Source organism: Ammospiza nelsoni, chromosome 16, assembly GCF_027579445.1.
Source record: "Ammospiza nelsoni isolate bAmmNel1 chromosome 16, bAmmNel1.pri, whole genome shotgun sequence".
Taxonomy (NCBI): domain Eukaryota; kingdom Metazoa; phylum Chordata; class Aves; order Passeriformes; family Passerellidae; genus Ammospiza; species Ammospiza nelsoni.
The window spans coordinates 2993966-3020282 of NC_080648.1; the positions used below are offsets into that span (position 1 = coordinate 2993966).

At 60.8% G+C, this 26317-nt stretch overlaps 3 protein-coding genes across 3 annotated transcripts; 1 reads left to right on the top strand and 2 right to left on the bottom strand.

Moving 5' to 3' along the window:
• Positions 1-179: 179 nt before the first annotated feature.
• Positions 180-2224, bottom strand: LOC132080254 (proteinase-activated receptor 3-like). Its single transcript, XM_059483284.1, has 2 exons — positions 2128-2224; positions 180-1246 (listed from the first exon to the last, which is right to left on the bottom strand). The coding sequence occupies exons 1-2, from the start codon at positions 2222-2224 to the stop codon at positions 180-182; spliced, it is 1164 nt and encodes a 387-aa protein (XP_059339267.1).
• A 1937-nt stretch (positions 2225-4161) lies between these two features.
• On the top strand, positions 4162-10044 carry FCHSD1 (FCH and double SH3 domains 1). Its single transcript, XM_059483789.1, has 19 exons — positions 4162-4263; positions 4513-4610; positions 5178-5223; positions 6040-6113; positions 6357-6501; positions 6576-6712; positions 6795-6858; positions 6942-7070; positions 7248-7370; positions 7451-7546; positions 7621-7728; positions 7831-7935; positions 8140-8370; positions 8457-8540; positions 8648-8804; positions 8887-9092; positions 9195-9291; positions 9372-9439; positions 9601-10044. Exons 1-19 carry the CDS (start codon positions 4243-4245, stop codon positions 9664-9666), a joined length of 2055 nt encoding a protein of 684 aa, XP_059339772.1. The 5' UTR covers positions 4162-4242; the 3' UTR covers positions 9667-10044.
• Positions 10027-25821, bottom strand: RELL2 (RELT like 2). Its single transcript, XM_059483790.1, is given in 9 exon segments — positions 10027-10671; positions 10984-11017; positions 12602-13277; positions 18247-18435; positions 18676-18742; positions 18840-18902; positions 20660-20873; positions 24530-24623; positions 24625-25821. Coding segments are annotated over 8 exon segments (1455 nt in total). The 5' UTR covers positions 24744-25821; the 3' UTR covers positions 10027-10671; position 10984.
• Positions 25822-26317: the final 496 nt, after the last annotated feature.

Here is a 26317-nt window from a genome sequence, read left to right on the forward strand (position 1 = left end):
ATGCCAGGGTCTGGCAGGGGGGGAGGTTGGGGTGCCAGGCACCCAGCTGAGGGTCCCATGGGATTAGGCAGTGCTGGTGTCATCAGGGGGGCAAAACCAAGGCAAAACCCTTGTGAGCCTTGGATCCAGGTGGGATTTTTTGCCCAAGTCTATTGTCAGCCCTTCATGGTGGGCACGCTTCAGGCACCCCCATCCTCTGGGCAGGGACACACAGCCTGGCAGCCCTGGCTCTGCTCACTGGACCTCAGGGGCAGGGCTGTCTTCTCCGTGGACCTCCCTGACGAGGCCTCGAGCCCCCGCAGGCAGCGGCCTGCAGCATCCCGGAGCCAGCCCCGAAAATCCCGGGACACGTAGAAGTAGATGAAGGGATCAAAGCAGTTGTTGCAGGCGCTGAGCACCAGGGCCAGGGCGTAGGAGATGTAGGTGCCGTTGTTGCAGCCCGTGGGCTCCAGCAGGTGGTGGATGAAGAGCAGCACGTTGCTGGGCGTGAAGCAGAGGATGAAGACCAGCAGGACCAGGGCCAGCACACGGATCACCTGCCCGTGGCTCCCTCCCTTGGCCAGCAGCCGTGCCAGGATGCAGCTGTAGGAGATGATCATGAGCACAAAGGGCAGCCCAAAGCCCAGCCCCACCAGGAACAGGAAATAGTAGCCAAAGAACCTTTGGGTTTCCTTTTCTAGCACATCATGGCACGTCGTGATGTTCAGGCTGGAGATATTGTGTGTGTGGGAGCGCAAAAGCAGAGGGCTCATGCCCAGACCCACCAGCAGCCAGATGCCCACAGAGATGCCCACTTTGCCCCTCATCCAGCTGGAGCTCTTCCACAGGAAGGGGTGTGCCACGGAGATGTAGCGCTCCAGGCCAATGCAGGTGAGGAAGAAGATGGAGCTGTACATGTTCCCGTAGAAGAAGGCCACCATGGCACGGCACAGGTAGTCCCCAAAGGGCCAGTGGTTGCCCAGGAGGTGGTAGGAGATCTTGAAGGGCAGCAGGAGGACAAAGAGCAGGTCGGCCCCGGCCAGGTTGAGCAGGAAGACAGTGCTGGAGCATCTCCTGAAGTTGGTGGCCAGGACCCAGCAGGCCAGAGCGTTGGCTGGCAGCCCCACCAGCAGCACCACGGAGTAGAGGGCGGGCAGGAGGCGGGTGCTGAGGGTGCTGCTGAGAAAATCTTCCTCTGAGGCCTGGGAGCACACATTCTTCTCCTGGGGAGTGAGGGGCAGCAGGGCTCGCCCTTTCTTGTTGGGCACTGTGGGGACACAAGGGACGCAAGGGGACACAAGGGGACACAAGGGGACACAAGGCATCAGGCTCAGCCAAGGGCAGGAGCTGTCATCCCTCCCTGCAGAGCCACCACTGCACACAGGAGGTGGCATCTCCCTGTCCCACAGCAGCACCCTGCTGTCCCCACCCTGCACAGCTGTGCCCCATTCTGTGCCAGCCACCACCACAGCAGTGCCAGCCCAACGCAGAGCCTGGATGGGCTCTGCTCCCACAGCCCTGGTGCTGCTGGTGTCCCTTGTCCTACCCAGCCTGGCACAAAGGGATCAGGAGGGCAGCGCAGGGCTGGGACAGCCCCACCCGTGTCCCCAGCTCAGCTCCCCACCACAGACAGAGACATCTCCTCATCTTCCTGTGGTCAGGGGATTTTCATTGTGTGCAAAGAACTAAAGTGAAGAACGGGAAGGTCCCAGGGCACCAGAGAAACAACCCAGGATCAAATCCCTTTTCTGGCTTGCTCAAAAAAGAAACCAGACAGGCTCTGCACGTCATCCCCAGCTGCAGAATTTCTATCCTGATGGTCCCCAGAACACCCTACCCCGGGGGGCTTTGGTTACATCCAACACAACTCCCACAACCTCTGCCCCCTCTCCACATCCAGGGGATGGAAAATTCAGGTTACCAGAGCAGCAATCTGAATTTTGCTGCCAAAAGGGGAAATGCTGGCTGGGTTTCAGGTCTTCACTCAGATTCTCAGTGTGAACACAGAGGAAAGGCAGCAAGCAGGGCCCCAAACTCTCCCCATGTCACCCAGCCATCGCCTCCAAGTGTCATGGGACGTGATGTTGGGGTGTCCCAGTGAGGTGTCCCTGCCCTACCCCATCACCCCACACCCACCGAGGCACTCACCTGAGGAGGGCTGGGCAGCAGAGCCAAGCCAGGCACAGCTGAGCAGGAGGGTGACACAGGCAGCAGCAGAGACAGGTGACAGCACCCGCCAGGACATCTCTGCGGAGTGCCCGCTGTGCCAGCCGGGTCTGCACCAATGGCACGGGCTGGTGACACGGCGGGGCTGGTGACACGGCAGGGCTGGCACCGTCCCTTTCTCTGCTGACACCCCCCCTGTGTCTCCACCACGTCACGGCAGCGTCCTGCCCACATCCCTGCGGTGTGACAGCCAGACTGAGGCGCGGGGTCACCGCCAGTTGTCACCACAGCGAGCACCTGGGGCGCGTCACGGAGGGGGAAATTTCCAGCTGTGTCACACGACCACAGAGACCCTGTGTGGGGAGGAGGAAGCAGCAGAGGGAGCTGGAGCAGCCAGGAGCAGCACAGCAGGGAGATGGAGCTGTTTGTGCTCTGTGCGTGGGACAGGAAGGTGGCAGCAGGTTCCCAGCCTGGTGACACGTGGTCCTGCCCCACTGCAGCACTCCAGGGCTCTGGGCATCCTGCCTGCCCAGCCCTGCCAGGGCCACACACAGCCAGGATCCATCACTGGGGCCAGGCTGACATGCTGGTGTCACAGCTTGGTGTAGATGGTGCCACACTGCATTGTCCCCTTCCTGTCACCAAAGTGTTGCAGCCATCCAAAAATGGGTGGTCCATTTTTCCGGCTAAGAAGGGGAATACCAGAGCCAGTGACACTTCCCCAGCCCAGCCTTGTGCACTGTCACACGCCAGGGGACCAGGACATGTGCAGCCAACCCCAGAAATGTCATGGGGACGAATGGGACAGTGAGGAGAGCCACGAGCTCTGTGCAGGAACAGAGGAATCCAGACAGAAAGAGAAGTGAGAGATGAAGGGGTTGGGAGAGGGCTGGGAGGAGGACAGGGCGGGGACAGACAGGGACTGGTTGGGGTCCCTCATGATTCCAGGTGGCCTCCACTGAATGCCACTGCTCAGCTCTGTGCCCCTGTCCCCACGGCAGGGTCCTGCCAAGCCAGGGGCTCTGTGTCCTCCATGTGATATGGGACTCCATACGTCCCTGTGCTGGGGGCTGTCCCCTCAGTGTCCCACATGTCCCCACATCCCAGGGCCAGTGTCACCACATCCTGGGACCAGTGTCCTGTGCATCCTCATGCACAAGGACTCGGTCCCTATTGATCCCAGTGCTGTGATCCCCATGTCCCCCTGGCCAAGGACAGTGCTCCTCTCCCCATGTCCCTGTGATGCTGCGCCCACACATCCCCATCTCTCAGAGCCCTGTGTCCCCGTGTATGTCCCTGTCCTCTTGTCTCCTTGTGTCCACATGTCCCCACGTCCCTGTCACATATCCCTGTGTCCCCATGTCCCTGTCTCCCCATCCCCATGTCCCTGTGCCACATATCCCTGTGTCCCAATGTCCCTGTCTCCCATGTCCGTATGTTCCTCCCTCTCATATCCCTGTCTCCCCAATTCCCCTGTGTCACATATCCCTGTGTCCCCATGTCCCTGTCTTCCCTGTCTCCCATATCCCCATGTCCACATGTCACTGTCTCTCATACTCCTGTGTCCTCACATCCCTGTCTCCCTACCTACATGTCCCCGTGTCCCTATGTCACATATCCCTGTGTTCCCAGGTCCCCATGTCTCCCCACCTACATGTCCCCATGTCCCTATGTCACATATCCCTGTCACATCCCCATGTCCCCATCTCCCTCCCTCTCATATCCCTGTGTTCTCATGTCCCTGTCTCCCCTGTCCCCGTGTCCCATGGCCCCGCCCACACGTGCATCACCGACCACCAGGCGGCGCTGCAGGCCCCGAGGGGCGGGGCTTGCTGGGCGCCATGGGCGGGGCTCCCGGCAGGGCGGGGAAAGGGGCAGGGCTGGTTGGAGGCGGCTCTGGGGGCGTGTCCGTCAGTGAGCGGTGGGCGGGGCCTGATGGGGCAGGGCTCGTCTTGGGGCGTGGTCAGTGGGGGCGTGGTCAGTGGGCGGGGCGCTGCCGGCCCGGCAGTTCCGGGCTCCGCGCACGCGGATCGGGGCGGCGGCGATCGGCACCGGGATCGGCACCGGGATCGGCACCGGCACCGGGGCAGCGCAGCCATGCAGCCGCCGCCGCGCAAGGTGAGCGCCGGGCCGGGCCGGGCCGGGCTGGGCCGGGTCAGGTCAGCGGGGCCGGGTCCTCCCTCGCTGCCGCGTCCTGCAGCCGTGACCGAGCCTCGCCCCCGGCGGAGCCTCCCGGGGCTGGGGAAGCGAGGCCGCGGTTGGGCGGCGCTCAGGAGGGGGGGCTGGTGAGCGCCGGTACCCGGGCAGGGCGCACAGCGCATCCCCGTGCCCGCCGCGGCCGCGGGGCTGAGCGGGACCTGCCCGCAGGTGAAGCTCACGCAGGAGCTGCGGGTCCATCTCCTGGAGCAGCTGTCGGGCCTGCAGAGCAAACAGCAGCGGGACGCCGAGCTGCTGGAGGACATCAGGTAGGGCCCGCACAGGTGACAGCCGGGTCGAGATGACACCGGGTAGCGCATCCTGTCTCTGTGTGCGTGTGTGTGTCTGTGTCTGTGTCTGTTTGTCTGTGTATCTGTCCCCAGGCTGAGATCAGTCAGCTCATCCCGTGTGTGTGTGTGTGTATGTTTGTGTGTGTGTGTATATGTGTCTGTGTCCCCAAGCTGAGACCGGGCAGCTCATCCTGTGTGTGTATGTCCCCAGGCTGAGATGAAACAGCTCATCCCGTGTCTGTGTGTGTGTCCCCAAGCTGACACCGGGCATCTCCTCCCATGTCTGCATGTGTCTGTGTCTCTGTCTGTGTGTGTGTGTATTTGTGTGTCCCCAGGCTGAGACCTGGCACGGGTGTGCCAGGGACGGGGCTCGGCTCACCTTGAGCCTGTCACCTCGAGGTCATGGGCTCCATCACCTACTGGGGTGGCCTGATGGGGACAGGATGGTGGCAGGGGGACATGGTAAGAGAGGGATGGTGGCAGGAGGTGATGGGAGGGGTGGCCCATGCCTGCCCCTCTCTGTGTGTCCTCTCTGTGTCCCCCCAGGTCTTATAGCAAGCAGAGGGCCACCATTGACAGGGAGTATGGGCAGGTAAGGAGGTGCCACATCGGGATTCAGGATCAATGTTCTGGGGTGCCCAGGCCCCATCCTGCGGCTTGGGGCAGGAGCTGGGCAGGCCCCACGCAGCCTCGGGAATCACCCGAGCGTGGCTGCTCCGTGCTGGCCCCGCAGGGTGGTGGCAGATGGCTCATCCTGCCGGGAGCACCCTGACCACGTCCAGCACCCGCTGGGGGCTCTGCTGAGCACGGCATGGCCCGAACCTTGGGTGTTGTGGGAGCCTGGAGGGAAAACCTTGTGGGGGAGGAAACCGCTGGGCTCTGCTGTCTGCTGGGTCATCGCAGGGCGCTGCTCTGAAATGTCAGTTTGGTTTTGATGTGAGATGTCCCTGCAGCATCCCTTGGGGACATACTGCAGCAGAACTGTGTCCCCCCTTCCTGCAGCTGGTCACCGTGTCACTGCCCTCCCTCACACCCCCAGACTGGGGGTGATCATCCATCCCCCAGGGTTGGGGTCTTGCTGTGCCTGGCTTTGCTGGGGCTCCTCTACTCTGTCTCTGTAGCCAGCGTCCCTTGCTGATGTCCCCTTGCAAAATTCTCTGTCCCAAAAGCCACAGCAGGGGGGTCCTTTCATTGTGGTGGCTGCCCCCCAAAAAGGTTTTGGGGAGCACAATGGGATTCCTGCTGACACTGAGCCACAGGGATGTGTCTGTGCTCTGAGGGGGCACGTGTGTGTCCCCAGGTCCATGGGGTGGGCAGCTGGGGTAGGGGAGCCCAGTTTTGGGCCCAGGGTGGGTTGGTGGGTGCTGGGCAGGGTCGGGCAGTGTTGGTGATGCGGGTCTGTCTGCAGGCTCTGCAGAGGCTGGCCAGCCAGTTCGTGAAGAGAGACTGGCATCGGGGCCGTGGCGAGGCTGGCGACTCCAGGTGGGCTGGGGACAGACAGGGCTGGGGACAAGTGGCTGGGGCTTGCTGTACCTGCCCATGGATGTCCCAGCTTGGAGATGCTTAATGCCAACCCGGATTTGGGTATCACTGGGACGCAGCCATGGGTGGGATGTCCCCAGTCCCAGTCTGTGTGACTGGGGGTACTGGCAGTCCTGCTGGGCACCCTCAAAAGATGTCACGGGGCAGGGAGTGCCTGTCCCAGTGTTAACCCTGTGCCCACAGGAGCGTGGCAGCTGTCTGGAAAGGCGTCATCGAGGGGACAGCGCACGCCGGGCAGGTCCGTGTCACCGCCTCCGAGAGCTACCGTGCCCTGGCCGCCGAGGCCACCCGCAGCGCCCGCCTCTGCAAGGAGAGGACGCTCAAGAAGGTACCAGCGCAAGGCCATGTCCCTGTGCCCAGGCCAGGGGGACAGCTGTGCCCCCCAGCTGACACTCCCCACAGGGCATCGAGCGGCTGCAGAAGGCGCAGGTGGAGCTGCTGGAGACAGTGAAGGAGCTGGACAAGGCCAAGAAGCAGCTGAGCCACCTGCGGCGCAGCAGCGAGGTGGCCAAGGACAAGGCGGCCGACGTGGAGGCGCGGTGAGTGAGGCCCACAGGGCACACGGGGCCGGGGGGCTGCTGTGCCTCAGGGTGGTCTCACAGCCCCCTCCACCCTCCCCAGCCTCCGCAAGAGCGACCGGCGGATATTTCACACCAAGGCCAGCCTGCAGAAGCTCAGTGCCAAGGTTGGTGGCGTGGGGGATGGCAGGGTACCCATGTTGGGGACACGGGGCACCATCACCAAGCCTCGCTGCCCACATCCCCACAGTTCTCAGCACGACTGGCCGAGCACTCGAGGCAGCTGGCAGGGGTGCAGAATGAGTACAGCTTTGCCCTGGTGGCTGCCTCTGCCCACCTGGAGCATTACCAGCGTGTGGAGCTGCCTGCGGCCATGCAGGTAGGGGATGCCCGGACCCCCCCCGTGCCCCTTCCCCAGGGTTCCACAAGGAGCCTCTCCCCACTGCCAGCAGGGAAGGTCTTGCTGCACAGGGTCAGTGCTGGCTGCCCTGGGGGATCAGGGATGCTCCAGTGGGAGGATGTGGCAGTGCTGGGGGTCCCATCTGCTTTCCCCCAGGCTCTTGACGGGGACCTCTACGAGCGGCTCCGGGAGCACTTGTCAGTTGCCAGCAGGACGGAGGTGGAGACCTGCCGGGCCACCCGGGACTGGTTCCAGGGTGTTGTGGAGGCATCTGCACGGGTAACAGTACTGTGCCCTGAGCTGGGTGGGACACGAAGGCACAGGTGAGCCCCCAGCCCCACGCTGCTCCCCTGCTGCAGGTGTGCCGGGAGCAGGACCTGCTCCTCTTCCTGCAGGACCACCCCGCCTTCTCCCTGGCGCCCGAGCAGCGCTTCCAGCTCACGGGGATGGAGGAGGTAAGTGGAGAGGATCATTACAGCAAGGTGGGGTCTGCACAGCCATCCCCTGTCACCACCGTGTCCCTGCCCAGGTGTGCCTGCTGCCACCAGCAGATGATGGGGCCAGCCTGGAGAAGGAGTCGCGGCGCTGGGCCACGCGGGTGGCCCGTGAGCACAAGAACAGGGCACACAGTGAGGAGGTGGGTGTTGTCCTGCCCCACAGGGCACCGGGGGGCTCAGGGAGGGGCTTTTGCAGCCCCTCACCAGCTGGCACACCCTCTGAGCTGTGGGTGCTCACCCAGGTGCTGCAGCGGCTGGAGGCCAGGCGGCAGCAGGGGCTGGAGGCGGAGGCGGCGGCCGTGGAGCGGCAGATGGAGGAAGTGAGGGAGAACATCCGCAAGGCAGAGGTGGGACCCCGAGTCAGGGAGCTTGGGGTGACATCTGTCTGTCACCCCCGGGATGGGGGATGTAGGGACAGGCAGGGGTGGTGGCTGGGATGCTGCACTTGGTGTGTGGTGCTGGGGATGCCACCACACTCAGGGATGGGGGTAATGGGGTTGGGACACTGCCAGAGGTGTCCTGGGCACTGTGACAATGTGTGGTGTCCCCAGGTGAGCCGAGTGAAGGCTGAGGCACGGCTGGCACTGCTGCGGGCGGCAGGGCTGGATGTGGACACCTGGCTGGCCGGGGCCATGGGGGGGACAGGCGAGGAGACCCCCACAGGGCTGGACCCAGCTGAGTTCGATGACTACGAGGACAGTGATGAGCCCGATGAGGACGATGAGCCTGGGCCTGCTGCCCGCACCTACCCCTACACCTGCCGGGTGATCTTTGGCTACCAGGTATGGCCCTGCCTGCCTGGCCCTCACCCTGCCTGCCCAGGGCTGGCACCTCAGCCTCTCTGCCACACTGTCCCCATCTCCTGCAGGGCTGCCAGGCGGATGAGCTGTCCATCAGCCAGGGCGAGGAGCTGGAGATCATCGAGGATGGGGATGCAGAGGAGTGGGTGAAGGTGGGAGCAGGCTGAGCCCCCCTCCATACTGGGGGACACCTTTTGGACATCCCCAGGCTGGCCCCACTCTGGAGCCTGGGATGTTCATGTGGTTTCTGCCTCCTCAGGCTCGGAACAAGGCTGGGCAGGTCGGCTATGTCCCTGAAAAGTACCTGCTGTCCCTGGGGTGTGACTCGGGGGCTGGGCTGGGCCCCCCAGGCCCCTCTGCCTTGCACCGCCAGCTCTCCAGCATCATGGCTGCAGAACTGGTGCTGGAGCCTGGAGGTGAGTGCTGGGCATCACCCCCACCCCAGAGAGGGAGGTGGGATCCAGAGTGTGCTGAGCCCCCTCCCCACCCTCCCCACAGCCTGGCTGGTGCGAGCCCTGTACGACTACGAGGGGCAGAGCCCCGAGGAGCTGAGTTTTCCTGAGGGGGCCATCATCCGGGTGCTGCCCCGTGCTGCTGGCGAGGTGGACGATGGCTTCTGGACCGGCGACTTCGACGGCCGCGTCGGCGTCTTCCCCTCCCTGGTGGTGGAGGAGCTCACCGGGGCCCGAGAGGCAGCGGGGCAGGTTGGTGCCAGGAGGGTCATTGAGTCACCCTGGCAATTCCATGGGTGCTGAGGTGAAGCCCCCTTCCCACCATGACCGTCCCTCTTGGTTGTCTTTTCCCAGGAGCTGCCATCACCGTCCCCTCCGCCCTTCTCCCCTCCTGGCCTCACACCCGGGGCCAGCCTGGTCCCCAGCTCTGTTCCTGAGACAGCGCTGGGAGGTGAGTGCTGGGGAAACTGGGGAGACTGTGAAGGGGCTGGGGGAGCCCAAAAGCCAGGCTGAGCTGCTGGGCCCTCCCAGGTTGCCGGCAGGATGGCACGGGCAGCGGGCAGAGCTCTCCAGACCTGGCAGCCACGCGCCTGCGGCCAGTAAGTCCCTTCACAGGGATGCTGTGACCCCAAAACCTGCCCCAGCCCTTCTGTAATGGAGCCACCTGTGTGTTTTGGGGGGTCTGAAGGGGGATGAGTGGCCTCAGCATGTTGGCACCACTTCTGTCCCTCTCCTTTCCCTCTCCTCTCCCTCTCTGCAGCTCCGTGCACCGCCCCCGCCGCCCGGCAGAGCCCCCGAGCCCGACCCTGAGCTTCACTTCAGCTGACCCTGTGGGTGCCCCCAGCCCCCCTCCCCAAAAAGCCTTGCCCAGGCAAACCACTACAGGAGCTGCTGTGCCCCATGCCCCGAGCTGGTCTCTCCAGGGGCTGCATCCTGCCCAGTGCTGCTTGCAGAGTGGTCCTGCATCCCAGTACAGCACCCAGAACCCCTTTTTGGGGTGCCCAGTGCCACAGCCAGGCCCCATCTCACCCCCCTTTTGCCTCCACCCGTCCTGCCTGGCATCACCCGTGCACTCCCACCCCTGGTTCCTGGGGGGCTCATCTCTCTCCCCTGCCAGCCCCCACAGGCAGGAGTGGGCATGGGGGGCTGTCCCCAATAAATCAATAAATCCCGCTGGCCCTGCCGAGGGGTTCAGCAGCTTTAATGGTTGTAGCTCGTCTATGTACAGGGCGTTACACACCGAAGCTGGCGCAGCCCGGGGCTGCCCGCTGGCCTGGCCCGGGGCCATCCCGACCCCGGGCCGGTGCCGGGATGGGGCCGGCAGCTCCAATCTCCGCCAGCATCTCCCAGGCCCTGCCGGTGCCGGGTGTGTGCCAGTGCCCGCTCTGCGTGGCAGGGGTGCCCGGGGGGGCTGTGCTCTGTGCTGAACGTGCCCGGCGGGCGGGGGGCGCTCCCCACCGCCCCGGGGCGGGCTCAAGCCGCTGCCTCCATCCCTGCCCCTGTGATCCTTCCCCCGAGCTGGGGGCTGCGGGGGCAGCCGGCTCCGGGCGCCGTCCTGCCCCTGCCAGGCCCTCGGGTCCCTCGGGGGTGTCCGGGGAGGGTGCGGTGGGTGGGACTCGGGTACCTATTGCCGATGGGATGAAGGCTGGCGCCGCCGAGCGCGGTTGTTGTCGGTGTGGCGGGCGCGTCGCTCCGGCCATGCCAAGCGCGTAGCTGCCCACCCGGGGCCGGGCACGGCTGCCCCGCGGCTGCCCCACGGCCGAGCCCCAGCCCCGAGGGGCCCGGGGGCTGCGCGCCTCCCGTGCACGCTCCAGCCGGGAGCGGAGAGCAGCTGCGGGAGGGAGAGAGGCACGATGGGACTGGTGCCCGCAGCCATGGCACCTCCCCACCACACAAATGGCACTGCTCGGGGTCGCTGCCTGTGGCTGGGCACGTCCTGACCCCTGGGGAAAGGGTTCAGCCTCTCTCCATCTCCAGCAGCAAGCTGAGACCCACCATGGCAGGGACAGTGACAGTGCCCTCCCACCCCCCGACATTGTCCAGGGGACAGGGGACAGACACTCACCTCACACAGGGACACTGGCAGTGCCCTCCCACCCCCAGACATTGTCCCGGGGACAGGGGACAGGGGACAGACACTCACCTCACGCACGGTCCTGCTCCGCGGCGCTGGGCTCCTTGTGGGATGGAGGAGAGGGGTCAGCGCTCCCATGGAGCTGGGGCTGGGCCGGGGCTCTCCCTTGGTCACAGCAGTGACCCGAGGGGCAGAGCCCCACCGAGCCTCCAGGAGCGAGCACAGCCCAGGCACCACCTCTGCCCTTCCCCACCACCTGCAGGACGTGACAGCAGCAGCCACCAACCCTGGTGCTGGCTCTGACTGCAACTGAGGGCATGGGGGATGATCCAGATGGCACCAGGGCTTGGTGACAAACATCCCAGGGAGGTCCTGTCACCATTCTTCTGGTACCCCATGTCTTGGAGCACCCCAGCATCACGGGCAGCATCCAGGGCAAGAGCCTGGCACTGGGCTTGCCCTGCACCTAACTGCTTCCCCAGGGATCAGAGGGATTCCCAAGGCTCAGTGGGACACAGGAGGACCTGTCACCACCTCCCCAGCTCTCTGGGGAAAGGCTGCAGCCCATCAGCTCTATCCTGCCTTGCCGTTCTCCATGAAACAGCTCAAACCTTCCAGCCTGCTCACCAGAAAGCAAAGGGGGAAGCAGTGGGATCCTGCTTTGTCCTTATCCAGCATCCAGCCAGGCACCTTCTCCAGGCCTCTCCTGTGCTGACCCAGTCCTGCCCCATCCCAACCCCTGCCAAGGGCTGCTGGCATGTGCCCAGCCAGTGTAGAACCAGCCCCAGGGGATCTCCATGGCTTTGAAGCATGCCAGGAATTTTACCCAGGCATTTGGCTTCCTTTTTCTCCCAAGGGCTTTGCCACATCAGGCTGGTTTTGTGAGGCAAGTTAAGGCCCAGCTCTTGGAGCTGCTGACACTACACAAGGGGTGTTTCCCAGCCCCCTTTCCATGAAAATCCCCTTTTCCCAGCTGCAGAACCACAAATGAGTGTGTAGGCAAAATTCTGGGCGTCTGAAGCACCACCACCAGCCTCGTTTGCTTACTGGTACCAGCACAGAGGCAATTCCAGGGAGAAAAATCCCCTGGAGCTTTCTAACCCCTCCAGCAAGGTGCTTCGGTGGGATATTGGGAGGTACCAGGGTACTGGGAGCTCCAGGAAGGGTGGGCTTCCCTCCTCTCTGATCACAGCTGCTCAGGAGCAGGGAAAAGAGCCAATAAATGACCACTTGGCTTTGCCATTTCCTGGCCTTGGAGGTAAAGAAGGCTGGAGAAATCTGCCCCTGCCTATTCCTGTGGGGCCACACTGGACCCCAGTGAGGCTACAGCTCAGGGGACACCACGTGCAGCAGTGGTGTGCCCAAAGGAAAAGGAGTCCCTTGCCAAGGGGATCAGACCTCTCCCAGGTCAAAATCCCAATGGATGTCCCCAAAGGAAAAGGAGTCCCTTGCCAAGGAGAACAGACCTCTCCCAGGTCAAAATCCCAATGGATGTCCCCAAAGGAAAAGGAGTCCCATGCCAAGGGAAGGGGCAGCAGGTCTGCGGCACCTCCCACTGCCCCTGAAGCAGGGTGGGACCTGTCACAGTCACTCCACTGCCTCAGACATCAGAAAATGGATGGGAAAAAGCAATCCCCCTCCAGCCCAGGGGACCACATGGGGACCAGGAGGAGGAGGAGGAACATACCTGCTGCTTCCCATCCTCCCCTCCGGACTGTTTCCTGCCGGTCTCGTCTCGCGCCAGCTCCTCAGCCTGCTCCTGCAGACTCAGGCTCCCGTGAATATCCGACACCTCATCTGCCGACGCCAGTCCCATCTCCTCCAGGCACATGCCGGCTCCTTCCCTCGCCAGCTCTCCCGGGATGTTGGGACTCGACGCTCCCAGCATGGGCAGGCTCAGCAGTCTGCGCTGCCGGCTGGAGCTCCCGGGAGCGGAGCCAGCACCCGGCAGGGACCCAGCTCGGCCAGACCCCACCAGGTTGGACCCGACCGGGCCAGGCCCAACCGTGACAGACCCAACCGTGCTGGACCCCGCCGTGCCAGACCCAACCGTGCCGGATCCAACCATGCCGGACCCAAGCGGGCCAGACCCCGCAGTGCCCGCCCGCCGGCTGTCACGGGTGCTGGCGCTGGCGGGTGTGTTGGCAGCCGGGCTGGCGGACAGGCTCTGCTCGGTGCTCCTGGCACTGTGTGTGCCTGTGTGGACGGCTCCGTTCTGCAGGCCGGCCGTGGGCACAGTCCCGTTGAGCAGCTCGCTGCTGCGCTCCAGCTCCTCGGTGCTCGGCGGGCGGCTGGCCACGGGCAGGGCCCCGTCCGGCTGCTCCGGCAGGCACGGCTTCTTCCCGATGTGTGTCACACGGAACCTGCAGTGGGGACAGGACACGGCAGGTGTTGGGGGAGATGAAACAGGAAAGCCTTATAAATAGGATTGTCTGGCAAAAGATTTTGAGAATATGGAAACTATGAGTGAGATTAAAATGAAAGCAAGCTTTGAGATCCCTCAGTTACTGAACAACTGGAAAATAATGGTGTGGCAGCTGAAGGTGATCCCCTTTTGATGGAACAACACCCTCTGCTTGCAGACAGGCCCAAGGGTCAGAGCAGACCCTACAGCTTGGCAGAAGGGCCCAAAGAGGAGTTTTTAGGGTTTAAAATGTAACACAGTATGGTGATGTAGTGATTCTTATAGGCTGTATGGAAATGCTATAGGATTTGTATCTTGTACTAGATTGGTTAGTGAGAATCAGAATATTCAACACAGAAGAAGGTTTATTGTATTGTAATGGGAACTTCGCTCTCTTAACTTTTTTACTCTCTTACTCTCTCATCCTCTCTCCCCCTCTCTTCTCTCAGTCCTGCTCTGAGCTGTGTTTGGCAGCTCCCAGCAGGGCCCTGCACCCCGGCCCTTTGCAATAAACCCCAAGTTCCATGACCTGGCTTCAGAGATCTCTCATCTCCATCTGTCCCCGACACTACTACAAGCAGTTCTTTTCCATGCTGTCCCACCTCTGGATTCCCGGCCTTTCTGTACCTCCAGCCCCGGATCTCCTCGCTTTGCTGTGATCTCCAACCTGTCTGACCCATTCACACCTACACAAGCTGTGTCCCCAGATTGATTTTCCCCTTCATTTTGAACAAAACAAACAGAAAGGGAAGGATGGGAAGTGCAACCCAGGTCTTGGCTGGGGCAGAGTTTGTCCTCCCAGCAGCAAGATGGATCACAGCTCTTGGAAATGCTCTGGATGACAGCGTGCCCTCAGTGAGGGCAGGACAGGGATTTGGCAGTGATTTGGGTACAGGGATCATAGGCTGGAGGAGCTGTTTGGCTAAAATCTGCCAGAGCACATTTTGCACCATCCCCTGGAGGGGCAGATGGTACCTGAGTGTTCACCAAGGTTCCACCATGAGCAGGTAACAGCTCAGAGCTCTGGGTGGGCAGGAGAAAAGCTGCAGAAATGGGTCTGACACCCTCAAAGGGTGGGCTCATAATCAGAGGTGATGTAACATTGCATGTGGGGAGAAGAGAGGGGTTAGGGATCATAGACTCATGGAATGGCTTAAGTTGGAAGGAGGTCCTAAAAGATCTCCTGGTGAGATCTCCTAAAAGATCTCCTGGACTGGGGGGTCCAGTCTCACCCCCACCATGGATAGGGACAACTTCCCCTCAATCTGGCTGCTCCAAGCTCCATCCAGCCTGACCTTGGCCACTCCCAGGGACCCAGGGGCAGCCACAGCTTCTCTGGGCACAGCTTCTCTGTACCAGGGCCTGCCCACCAATTCCTTCCCAATATCCCCTCTAACCCTGCCCTAATCCTAACTGGCAGCAGAGAGCCATTCCCTGTGTCCTGTCACTCTGTGTCCTTGTCCTAAGTCCCTCTCCAGCTCTCTTGGAACCCTTCCAGGCACTGGAAGGGGCTCTAAATTCTCCTTGGGGCTTTCTCCTCTCCCAATTCCCTCAGCCTGGGAGGGGCAAGGTGTCAGCAAAGCCTGAAAGTCTGAACTGTGATTGTGCTGATTGTGACTCCTCCTCACCAGCACTGGACCAGCAGAGAGGAAATCTCCTCCATGGTGAGCTGGTGTCCACCAGCCAGAGCACTCCAAGGCCAGCACTGAGAGCTCATGCAACCCATGGTCACCCACAGCTGCTCTCACTATGCTTGGATCACACATGGAAAACCAACAGACCTGGTTCTGCTGAGTTTCAGCTGCAAGGCAGTGTCAGGGCAAAGTACAATTTCAGAGAGTTCAAGTACTGCTGGTGTGGAAAGAACAGCAAGACACACAGGTCAAGCACATGGCAGCGCTGCTGTTCCAAAGGAAAAAGCAGAGAGGTCCAAAAGATAAGAACAGATGTCAGGAGAGTTGGCAGAGATGAAGGAGAGCACTTCCAGGCTGGAGCCCAGCCCGTGGGCAGCACCAACCCCTCAGCAGGGCCAGAAAGGATTGGGAGGGTGGAGAAGAGAAATGTTCCCGCTCCAGACAACGTTCCCAGGCCAAGCAGCAGCAAATGTGACCTTTCAGGTCTGTCCAGATATTCAGAGATAAGACACCAGCACTGCGATTTGGGAAGACCAAAGAATGTTCTGGCCCTGAAGAGGAACAGGAAGGATACACAAGTGACAGGATCACTTCTTGGTAATGCCATTGAGCAATGGCAGGAAGAGTCAGGAGTGGAGTCAGAGGGATTTGAACCAGAGAGGGCACAGGAAGTAACATAGCCAACCTCTGGCTGGTGAGGGAAAGCAGAGGAGCCCTGGCTGGGCTTCTGCCTCATCAGCATCCCTGGGATTCAGTGGGATGTGACACACTCTGCCTGATGGGGCTGAGGACAGAGGGTCAGACACAGGTGTTTTATGGACAAGCTCTGCCACTGACTACACCTGGTTGAGGGAAAGCCCTGAGCTAAGTGGTAAATCATCCCATACCATGCATAACTCTGAGTGCCACACAAGTTCAGAACAATTTAGGTGCAAAAAGCCCTCAAGAGGTCTCCAGTCTAGACCCCTGCTCATATCTGGGTCCCCTCCTACCCTCAAGCACTTTGCCCAAGCCCTGTCCAGTCAGGTTTTGGAAATCTTCAGGGTCAGAGATTCCTCCACTCCTCAGGGCCCTGTTGAGGGCTGCACCATCCTCATGGCAGAACAGTTTTTCCTGGCATCTTTTCTGGATTCCTCTTGCTGTAACTCATGGCCATTGCCTCTTGCCCTTCCCAGTGCAGATCTCTGAGGAGAGTCTTGTTCCATCTTCATTTAAATTCCACCCACCCTTTGGGAAGTGTTAGGGGACAATTAGATCATCCCTTTCTAATGCTCCAGGCCAAAAAAGCCTCCTCAGGTTCCCCATACTCCAGCCCTGATGATCTTGGTGGACCTCCATAGCTTTCCACTCCTCAGGAAAGAGCCTGTGCCTACCAGGACCCATTCCATGTAGGACCAGGCTGGACTCTCAACCACTGCATCCAAGGCAAGAACAATACCAAAAACAAAGCAGAACAAGACCTGAGGGTGTCTTTAACTCTAGGGGTGGGTTAAAGAAGCCCTGTGGGTTCTTTAGTGCTGGGTCAAAGTACTTCAAGATATTTGTCATAAATAAGACACAGAAAGGGCCATCCTGGAGGATCTGGAAGGGAAAAGGGGCCAGCCTGGAAATAAGAAGCAGAATTTGGGTGTGGGATTGTACCTCATGGGCACATAGGTCCCTTAGCAGTTGCACCTTGTACCAAAGAGATTCAGGATAGAAAGTAAGGCCTTGGAGAAATGGGATAACTGCCCTGTGGAAAGGGCTGGTGTGGGGTATGACACTCACAGGGTTAAAGAGGAAAATCAGGAATTGATGGAAGGTGCCTTTGGGAAAGGTGAGCATCTTGTCCAGCACTCTGAGTGCTGAGAGGAGGCTGGGAGAGTACGAACAGAGGACATGGAGGAGGGGATGGAGCTGGGCACCAGCCAGGGAATGAATTAGCGGTGAGCAGGAGCTGTGCACAGCCCCGGCCTGCCGGGCACCACCTCCAAGGACAGCCATGGGCACGGAGAGCCGGGAGCTGGCAGTGCCCACGACATGTGATCCGAGCTGAGCTGGGCCTGGGCAGTCCAGCAGCCCTCCCTGCTTCTCCAGCTGCCCACAAAGCCCCAGCTCACCTCCCTGCTGAGGCTCCTGCCCGTGGTGCTGGAAAAATTCATATGATAGGACACAGGGAATGGCTTCCCAGAGCCAGAGGCAGGGATGGATGGGATATTGGGAATTAGGAATTGTTCCCTGGGAGGGTGGACAGGCCCTGGCACAGGGTGCCCAGAGCAGCTGTGGCTGCCCCTGGATCCCTGGCAGTGCCCAAGGCCAGGCTGGATGAGCTTGGAGCACCCTGAGCTAGTGGGAGGTGTCCTTGCCATGTCAGGGGGTGGAATGAGATGAACTTTGAGGTCCCTTCCAACCCAAACCATTCCACGATTCCATGCCCACTTTGGCTCAGCATTCCCATGAAAGCAGTGTCTCTGGACCACAGCATGAAGTTCCATCAAGGCTCAGGGCCTGAATGAGCACCTTGAGCACAATCTGAGCATGGCAGAGCTCTGTGTCTCACCATGGTGGCCATCCAGGGACCAGCAGCTGCTTGTCACCCTGCCCCAGCCACCACAGCCGGAGGGAGCCAAGCCCAGGAACTTTCCTAACCCTTTCTGCTGGGGAATGGGGCAGCCTGGGCGAGCCTACAGACTGCTCTACAGGTTAGTGACGACACAGTGAGACCACAGGAAGCTCAGGAAGTCCCTTGAGGTGAAACCAGGTGGGGATGGAAAGCATTTGTGGGAAGTATCAGGAACACTCCCCTATTCTTACATTGCTGCTATGTCATCTAATTACAGACACGATTGGAGGCAGCAACCTGGAGCAGCACAGCCACTCTTTCATCCTGAGCAGGTGGTGGCTTGCACCTGGGACATGTTGTCCCCTCTGTCCCCCTCAATGAGGTCCCTGAAGCCCCCACTTGGGCAGCAAGGCCCTGCTTGCAGCAAGCTGGGACAGCGGGCTCTGGAAGGACATGGAGCTGGGGCTGTGCCCAGCACTGACTCAGCAGGAAAACTCAGCTTGAGTCACCTTCCTGGTAAAGGAGGGAAGCCACCGGTGCATCACAGCCTGCCACACACCACAGGCATTTCCAGGTGCAGCAAACACCTGGCTGCTTAGGAGCTCCAGCTGCAGAGCTGCTGCTGGGGCATCTCAGTGTGCAACAGCAGGAGGGAACCTTGGGTGCAAGGGGAAGGGGGAAAGAACAGGACTGAGGAGACCCTGTGGTGCTCATTCCAGCAGGGAAATGTCCAGCAAAGCTCGTTTGGGTACCTGCCCACTGAGAAGACGGTGGTCTCTCCAGGGTGCATCCTGCTTTTGCCCTCCTTGGAGCGGCCCTGGCGCTGCAGGGGGTGCCTCTTCCTCCTGCTGCAGTGGATGCAGGGGGCGTGCGTGGAGCCCAGGTGCACCGTGTGGTGATGGGGCGGGCCCCCGTCCTGGCTGCTGCTGTGGTGACCAAGGCTGCAACAGAAGATGACAGGCTGTGTCACCTCGGGGAGATGTCCCAACCCTGGTGCAACCCCACTGGAGCAGCAGCTCTGCGGGGCACAGGAATGAGGAAGAGCTGTTCCACTCAACAGTGGGGTGAAGCACTCCTCAGAGCCCTCAGGGGAGCAGGACTCCCAGTTGGAAAGATGCTTTGTGGCAGCTGGAAAGGGGCTGCTTGTCCCTCACTCACAAGCTTCTGTGAGCTTCCCTCACCTGGGCACTGGCACTGGCACGTCTGGTTCATTTTCCCCCAGCATCTCCTTGAGGGCCTCCACGTTTGCTGAAGAGAGAGGGGAAAAAATGGGAACGCTGAAGAGAGAGGGAAAAACGAGCCAAAGTGATCAGCATGGCTCCAGCCAGCCCAAGGAAGTGCTCACCTTCATTTTGGATGATGCATCTCACAATCTTCTCAACGGTGTCATCGTTCTTGTCAGCCTCATCTGAAAAGAGACAACGTGGCACTGAGGGCTGGGATTCCAGGGCTCTGCTCACTCATCCCTTCCCAGGAGCAGCTGCATCAGCAGAGTTGTTGGAGAAGCCTCGAGTCCCCTGTCACACTGGGAAGGCACTGGGGAACACCAGATCCCTAATCCTGGAAAAGAAATGGCTGAGCCAGCAGCTGCATGTGCGGGGAGAGGGGGTGTGTTGCTCCTTCACAGCATCTGGAGAAATGAGAGGGAAGCAGGTTCTAAAATTTTGGAAGAGGAGGGTCCTTGTCCAGCCCAGGAGCCCCTGGCTGCAGGATGCTGAAAGTTCTCAAGGCTCCAAGGGTAGACAGGACACGTCCACAGAAAATAAACCCACTGGGATCCACTAAACACAGAAATGGGGAACACACAGTGACAGAGAGAGCCCAGAGCTGCACTCTATTGAAAGCTTAAAGACTGTTCTGGGGAATCTTGGCTGGTGCCTGCTCTGCTGTGGAGTTCACCGACAGCCTTCAACTCAACCTGCTTCCAGCCACTGTTGGAGGCAGGAGGGATGGATGGGTGGATGGATGGGTGGATGGATGGATGGATGGATGGATGGATGGATGGATGGATGGATGCATGGATGGATGCATGGATGGATGCATGGATGGATGCATGGAAGGGGAATGGATGGATGGACGGGCCTCCACCCTGGTCAGCAGTGTGAGAAGTTCCTGTAAGCAGGTTGGAGTTGTGGTCTGGCAGGCAGCTGCCTCAAAGGCTCAAGAGCTGCTACCATGATCTCAGAAGATGTCCGTCATCCCATGGAGACGTTTCCCTGGGCTTTGATGTCTCCAGAGGGCAAAGCCCATCCTGGAAGGTTCAGAGACTGTCCCCATGTCATGTTCAGCCAAGACATTAAAGCCAGAGGAGCACATCCATGGGCACCTGAGGCTCTGGCTGCACCGAGGACGAGCCTGAGGAGCTATTTCCTTCCTGAGCTCAGGCAGCGGCAGCAGGAGGTGCTGATCCTCCCCAGCACTGCCACAGCACGCGGAGCTGGAGGAGTTCTGTGGCACCATGTGGCTGTTCCCAGCCTGGGAAGCAGCAGAGGAATGTGTGTTCCCCCTTCAGCAGAGACTCAGGAAAGCACCGGATGACAGAGCTCGCTTGGGCTGGGCACCCACGCTCGATGCAGCACTGACTTCCCAATCCAGCCAGCCCAGAGCGACTTGCAGTGCCCTGAAGCCATGGAAAAAATCCCTACAGGTCCCTTCCCCTTCCAGCAGCAGCCCTACTTCTGTGGTCTGCATGAACACAGCAGGGACCACAAGAAGACATGGCCAATAGCAAACACCAGCTGGCTCCCTGCCAGACATCCTAATGCCAGAGGGACAGAGGCACTTGTGCTCCAGCTGGGAGAGGTTTTCCTTGAGGGAACAGGGGTTATGATTGAGATTCAGGGGATTCAGTAAGTCCTGGATGTTCATCAGAATTACCTTTTGGTGATAACACTCCTTTGGGAAGGGCCAGGCACTGGCTGCCACCTCCCTGTCACTTCCAGCCATTGTCAGCTCGTGGATCTGAGGGATCCCTAGCCCTCACACTCCCGATCCCCAGGGAACACCACGCTGCTCTCACTGCCCCAGCCCTTCATCCCAACCCAGCCACACGTGACAGGTAACCCTCCCAGCCCCATCCCACAGCCCAGAAGGGTGCATGGGGAGCACCAGCCCACGGGAGGCACAAGGCTGAGCCCCCAGCGAGCCCCATTGCCCAGCACTCACCATCGTCGAGCTCCTCCACCTCATCTTTGTCATCTGGGTCAAGCTCGTCCCGGAAGGTGCGGCACCGGTAACCCTTCTTCTTCAGGACATGGCAGATCAGGAACCCCACCAGCCCCATGATGAAGAAGACAAGGACAAGGAGGAAGACCACAGTGATGCCGTGCTGGGGTTCTGACTCCCCATAGTGGGGGTCGTGATGGTCTGACATGCGGATCTAGGAGGAGGGGGAAGGCAGGTCAGAGGCGCGGCGCTTACTCCCACCCTGTGCCATCCTCCCGTTCCTCCTGCGGGGCCAGGGGCAGCTCCCAGTCAGGGGCAGCTCCAGCCCGGGGACAGTTCCCAGCCGGGGGCAGCTCCCATCCAGGGCAGTTCCCAGCCGGGGCAACTCCAGCCGGGGGCAGCTCCCATCCAGGGCAGCTCTAGCCCGGGGACAGCTCCAGCCAGGGCAGCTCCCACCCGGGGGCTCAGCCCGAGCCCCGCAGGGTCCGGCGCGGTGCGGAAGACAGGACAGGACAGGACAGGACAGGACAGGACAGGACCGGCCGGAGGTGGCTCCTCGCGGTCTCCCAAGGACACTGCTGCCCCGCACGGCCCCGCAAGAGGCATCCCAAGGGCAGCGACGGCGGCAGCGTCCCCGCAGGCCCCGCCGGCCCCGGGCTGCGGCGCTCCCCCGTCCCTTGCAGGCGGCTTCCCAAGGGCACCGGTGCCCCGGCCTGCCCGGGGCTCTGCGGCGGGCGGCATCCCCGGCTCGCCCTTGCCGGAGGATGGCTGAGCATCCTCCCGCGCTGCGCCGTGCCGCTCCCCCGCAGCCCCCGGTACTCACGGCCGAGGCCCTGCCCCGGCACCGGTACCGGCGCCGGCAGCGGCGAGCAGGGAGCCGCGGCAGCCGGGCTGGCGGAGGGCCGAGCCCGCGGCCGCTCCCGCATCGTCCTCCCGCAGCACCGAGCCGGCTCCCTCCCCGCTCGCCGGCTCCGCTCCCCGCACGGACAATGTCCCCCCCGCCTGTCCCCGGGCCCGCTGCGGCGCTACCTGGGCCTGCGGTCCTCCGCAGCGCTCTCCTCTTCACCTTCACCTTCACCTTCACCTGCCTCCTAGCAACCCCGCATCCCCGCGGCTGGGCACCGCGGCGAGCATCCTCCGGCCCCCGGGCCCCGCTCCGTGCCTGCCTTCCCCGCGAAGGAGCCAGCTGCCTCTGCCCGCCGCTCTCTGCCGCGCTCTGCCACAAGAGCACCCGCCTGTCCCGATCCCGGAAAAAAAAACCTCCCCGGGGCTGTTTCGGCGGAGGAAGGTGCGGAGAGGAGCTCGGGGAGATGCCGGAGGGAGGCTGCAGCAGGACACGCAGGAGCGCCGCTCGGGGAGGCTGCCAGGGAATCGCTGCCGCCCGCCCCGGGGTGAGCAACCTCACCCGCACGCGTGCCAGCCCCGAGCTCCCCTGGCACCTTCCTTGCCTTGGATTTTAGGGCACCGAGCCCTGGCGATGGGAGGGAGAAGGGTGGAAGTGGGGCTCAGTGAGAGCAGGGCTGATCACACAGCAGCATGAGGGGGGGAGAGGAGTGCAGAGCCCCACACGGGGATCCCAGCACAGAGGAGAGGGTGGGAAAACAGCCCCGGGAGACTCCTGTGTCTCCCTCCCTCCTTCCTAAAAAAGGAGGGGCTAAGCCATTGGAAATCTCACGCTGTGGTGGTCCCATGACCTCCTTCTCCATTTCCACCTCATTATTCTCACTCTGGGAGGCTTCACCCACCACTCCTTTGCTACTGGAAATCAGAGCTGCACCTCTCCATCCTTCAGCCACCTGCCAGTTCTCCAGCCCTTGAAACCCCTCCCAGCCCATCTCCACTGAACCGAGCTCCAATCCATGCACACATTCCTCCATGGGAGTTATCCCATGGGAATCCCTAATGGGAATTATCCCACTCCAGTCTGTCACACAGCCTGTGCCTCCTCCAGGCTCTCAGCTCTGCCTCGCTGAGGGCTCCTGTCCCTCTGCACTGGTGACCAAGTTGGTTCTCAGGAGCCTCCTCCATCAGTGTGACTTCAGGATGTCACCACATCACAGGTGACACCCACTTGCCCGCTGTACTGACAGGGAGACAGGAATGGAACACCTGTACAAGAACAAGACTTCTCCTGCCACGGATTGCTGAGCCACAGGAGAGGAGAGCTCTCCGAACCATGGACCAACAAGCTGCTGCATCATCTGAGGAAGAGCCCACAAAGCAAAACTCAGAGGCACTTTGCTTCTTGCCCCTGTTTTCATGCACAGGGGGAGCTGGCAGCTCTGGGTTTCTGCAGGGCCCTGAGGGGACGCAGTCATGACCAGTATATTCCTGTTCTCCCCGTGCCCACGCACGCTGCCTGCCCTGCACAATAAATCTCTCTTTCTTTCTCCTCCTGGGCGTTCCCACCCACCCAGAGCATTGCCGCACCCTGCCCCCTTCCAGCATCCCACCCCCTTTCCTGACTCCAGCCATGCCAGGCTGATCAGCACTCCCCATTCAAGGGGACATTCCCGTTTTCACACAGCCTCTGGTGTGTGGTGGCATTTCCACAAGTGTGGCACAGCAGCCTGGCCCTGCCTGAGGACAAATCCTGGCCTTTGTGGGGTGAGCCAGGATGAGGAAGGGGTTCTGGGACTGTCCCTCCTGGCTCTGCAGCTGGATTAGCCCAGCTGATTGTTTCTCTTCCTGATTCTTCCAACCAGGGATCTGCTCTCCATCCTGCTTCCACCAGCTCAGCTTCAGAGTCCCTCCAGAGCCTCAGTCCTTGTCCCACTGTGGGACCCCGTTAGCATTTTAATGGTCCCACAGAGTACCTCGCAGGTGAGCCAGAAACAGCACCCTGGCACCTCTGTGCCCCAAAAGCAGCCAGAATTTGAGGCATGGACCCACACAACAGAGCTCTCCCTTCCAAGCAGGCTGGCCATGTTCATCCTGGCTGTGTGGGGACAGAACCCACATGGGGACAACCCCACACCAAGCCGGGCAGGTGCAGCCATGGCTGCGGGCTGCCTGCTCGTGGCACATCCCCAGTCTGGGCTTCCTCTGTCCCTCCTGACCCCATCCCAGCTCCTCTCCCATCCTGTGTGACCTCACCAGCTGAGGCAGTGGGATCTGAGACACAGGGCAATCCAGCTGGAGCTCTGGGATAGGCAGCTGCCTTCTTTGTGCCTGCCCACCTCATCCAGCACCACCAGCTGGAGGAGGATGAGGAGGAAGAGGAGGAGGAGGAGATGGAGGTTACACAGTCCAGGACAGTGCTGGTCCAGAGAGCCTCCCCTCCCCTCTGCCTGGTGAGGAGCACTGCCATGGGATTTATCCCTGCATTTCCCATGTCCCTTTCAATGAACTCAGCTCCTCTTTTCCCATCTTTTCAGGACTTATGAAACCTCCTTGCTTGTGGATGAATCAATTAGTGATGAGCTCCCCTACAGTGGTAAGTTGGAGTTGCTTTTTCTCCTCATGAGCTCAGCTGGAATTCTTGGGATGTTCTGTTCTGCATTGACCAGAGCCAAAGTGTCAGCACTTCCTGACCTTGGAGATGGCCTTAGCCATGCCTGGAAGTGTCCAAGGCCAGGTTGGATGGGGTTTGCTCTAGTGGGAGGGAGTTGGAATGAGATTTAAGGTCCCTTCCAACCCAAACTATCCCCTGCCCTTCCTTCCCAGGACGCCCCTCAGGACTTCCCTGAATCCTGCAGGTCCTTGGAGGCTTCACTCCCTCTCCGGGCATTGCCCGAAACACTGAAATTTTAAGCTTTGGAGGCTTGGGAGGGAGGGGACAGAGTGGCCAAGGAGACGCTGGTGGGATAGTGCTGTCACCTGTCACCCTGTCCCTCAGCTGGCTCTGGTCCCAGTGAAATTCCACATTACCTCTTGTCCGCTCTTTTCCTGCTCCTCTTCCACAGCCACTGGAGCAAATGTCACCCCACAAACAATGGGACCACGTCCTTTTGGGGGATCAGCCACCACTGCCTGTCCACGTGGCAGCTAAACAGGCTGGAGTGCCCAGATCCAGGCTCCTCTTGGGGTCTTCCCTTCGATGCTCAGCCCAAAAATTATCCTCACATCTGTGAAGCTGCTTCATCCCATGGTGTCAAACGTGTTCCTGGATCCTCAGCCCCGCTCCAGCTTTCCAAACATGCCCAGCAGCTAATGGCTGTTAAACCACAGCCTGCCTTTGCTCTCTGAGCACAAAGAGCATCTAAAAATATCCCTCTGTGACACTTCCCTTCTCTGTCCAACACCCGTGAAGATGCCTGGAGCAGCACCCGGCTGCCAGAAGGACAGCTCAGGCAGCAGAGAGATCCCAGCTGGAAACAGGGATGTGTCTGCTCTCCCCAAGCAGGGCTGGGTCTGTGCTCAAGCAGGGCTGTGTCTGTGCTCAAGCAGGGCTGTGTCTCTGCTCTCCTCTCCTCAAGCAGGGATGTGTCTGCTTTCCTCAAGCAAGGCCGTTGTCTCCTCTCCTCAGCAGGGCTGTGTCTCTCCTTTCCTCAGCCAGGGCCTTGTCTCTGCTCTCCTCAAGCAAGGCCGTGTCTCTGGTGTCCTCAAGCAGGGATGTGTCTCCTCTCCTCAAGCGGGGATGTGTCTGTGCTCAAGCAGGGATATGTCTCTCCTCAAGCAGGGATGTCTCTGCTCTCCTCTCCTCAAGCAGGGCTGTGTCTCTGCTCTCCTGAAGCAGGGATGTCTCTGCTCTCCTCTCCTCAAGCAGGGCTGTGTCTCTCCTCACACAGGGCCGGGTCTCTGCTCTCCTCACGCAGGCCTGTGTCTCTCCCCAAGCAGGGATGTGTCTCTCCTCTCCTCTCCTCTCCTCTCCTCTCCTCTCCTCTCCTCTCCTCTCCTCTCCTCTCCTCTCCTCTCCTCTCCTCTCCTCTCCTCTCACAGGCCTGTGTCTCCTCTCCTCAAGTAGGCCTGAGTCTCTCCCCAAGCAAGGCCGTGTCTCTGCTCTCCTCAAGCAGGGATGTCTCCACTCTCCTCAAGCAGAGCTGTGTTTCTGCTCTCTTCTCCTCTCCCCGAGCAGGGGTGTGTCTGTGCTCTCCCCAAGCAGGCCTATGTCTCTCCTCTGCTCTCCTCTCCTCAAGCAGGGCCGTGTCTCTGCTCTCCTTTCCTCAGCAGGGCTCTGTCTCTGCTCTCCTCAAGCAGGGATGTGTCTCTGCTCTCCTTCCCAGTCCCCAGGCAGGCACTGGGACGTGTCCCGGGCGGCTCCGTGTCCCCAGGCTGGCGTTATCTGGTGGCAGCAGCTGGTGGAGCAGGGACACTCGTCATGAGGGAGCACCAGGACAGGACAGGACAGGACAGGCATCATGAGGGAGCACCGTCACAGCTCCAGGGGCTCCCAGCACAGCCGTGCTGCTCAGCACGTTCAAACCCCAGAGATTTCCTGAACAGCTCAGGCCTCAGAGAGTAGCAGCCATGCCCCTTGTAACTGCTCTTATCAGTTTGCTCAGAGCCCTCTGGAATCCATCAAGGCATCTAAGATATAAACTGTGCAAAGAACAAAGAAGAAGCTGAAAAACCAAATTCCAAGACCACAAGAAGTAAATAACAGCAGCAAAGCACTGGACTGTGACCAGCCCCATATTCTGAGAGCAGCACTCAGAACACGTGGACCAGACGAAGGCACCAGTAAGAAATGTGTGCAGAGAGTTAGAATGTGTAAAT

What these genes read in the sequence shown, in the direction of transcription:
- LOC132080254 (XM_059483284.1), bottom strand. Translation starts at nt 2,224, where the DNA reads ATGTCCTGGCGGGTGCTGTCACCTGTCTCTGCTGCTGCCTGTGTCACC. An exon ending in TGCTGCCCAGCCCTCCTCAG is followed by an intron (nt 1,247 to 2,127) that starts GTGAGTGCCTCG and finishes GTGTCCCCACAG; the next exon opens with TGCCCAACAAGAAAGGGCGA.
- FCHSD1 (XM_059483789.1), top strand. Translation starts at nt 4,243, where the DNA reads ATGCAGCCGCCGCCGCGCAAG. An exon ending in AGGAGAGGACGCTCAAGAAG is followed by an intron (nt 6,502 to 6,575) that starts GTACCAGCGCAA and finishes CACTCCCCACAG; the next exon opens with GGCATCGAGCGGCTGCAGAA. An exon ending in TTGTGGAGGCATCTGCACGG is followed by an intron (nt 7,371 to 7,450) that starts GTAACAGTACTG and finishes CCCCTGCTGCAG; the next exon opens with GTGTGCCGGGAGCAGGACCT.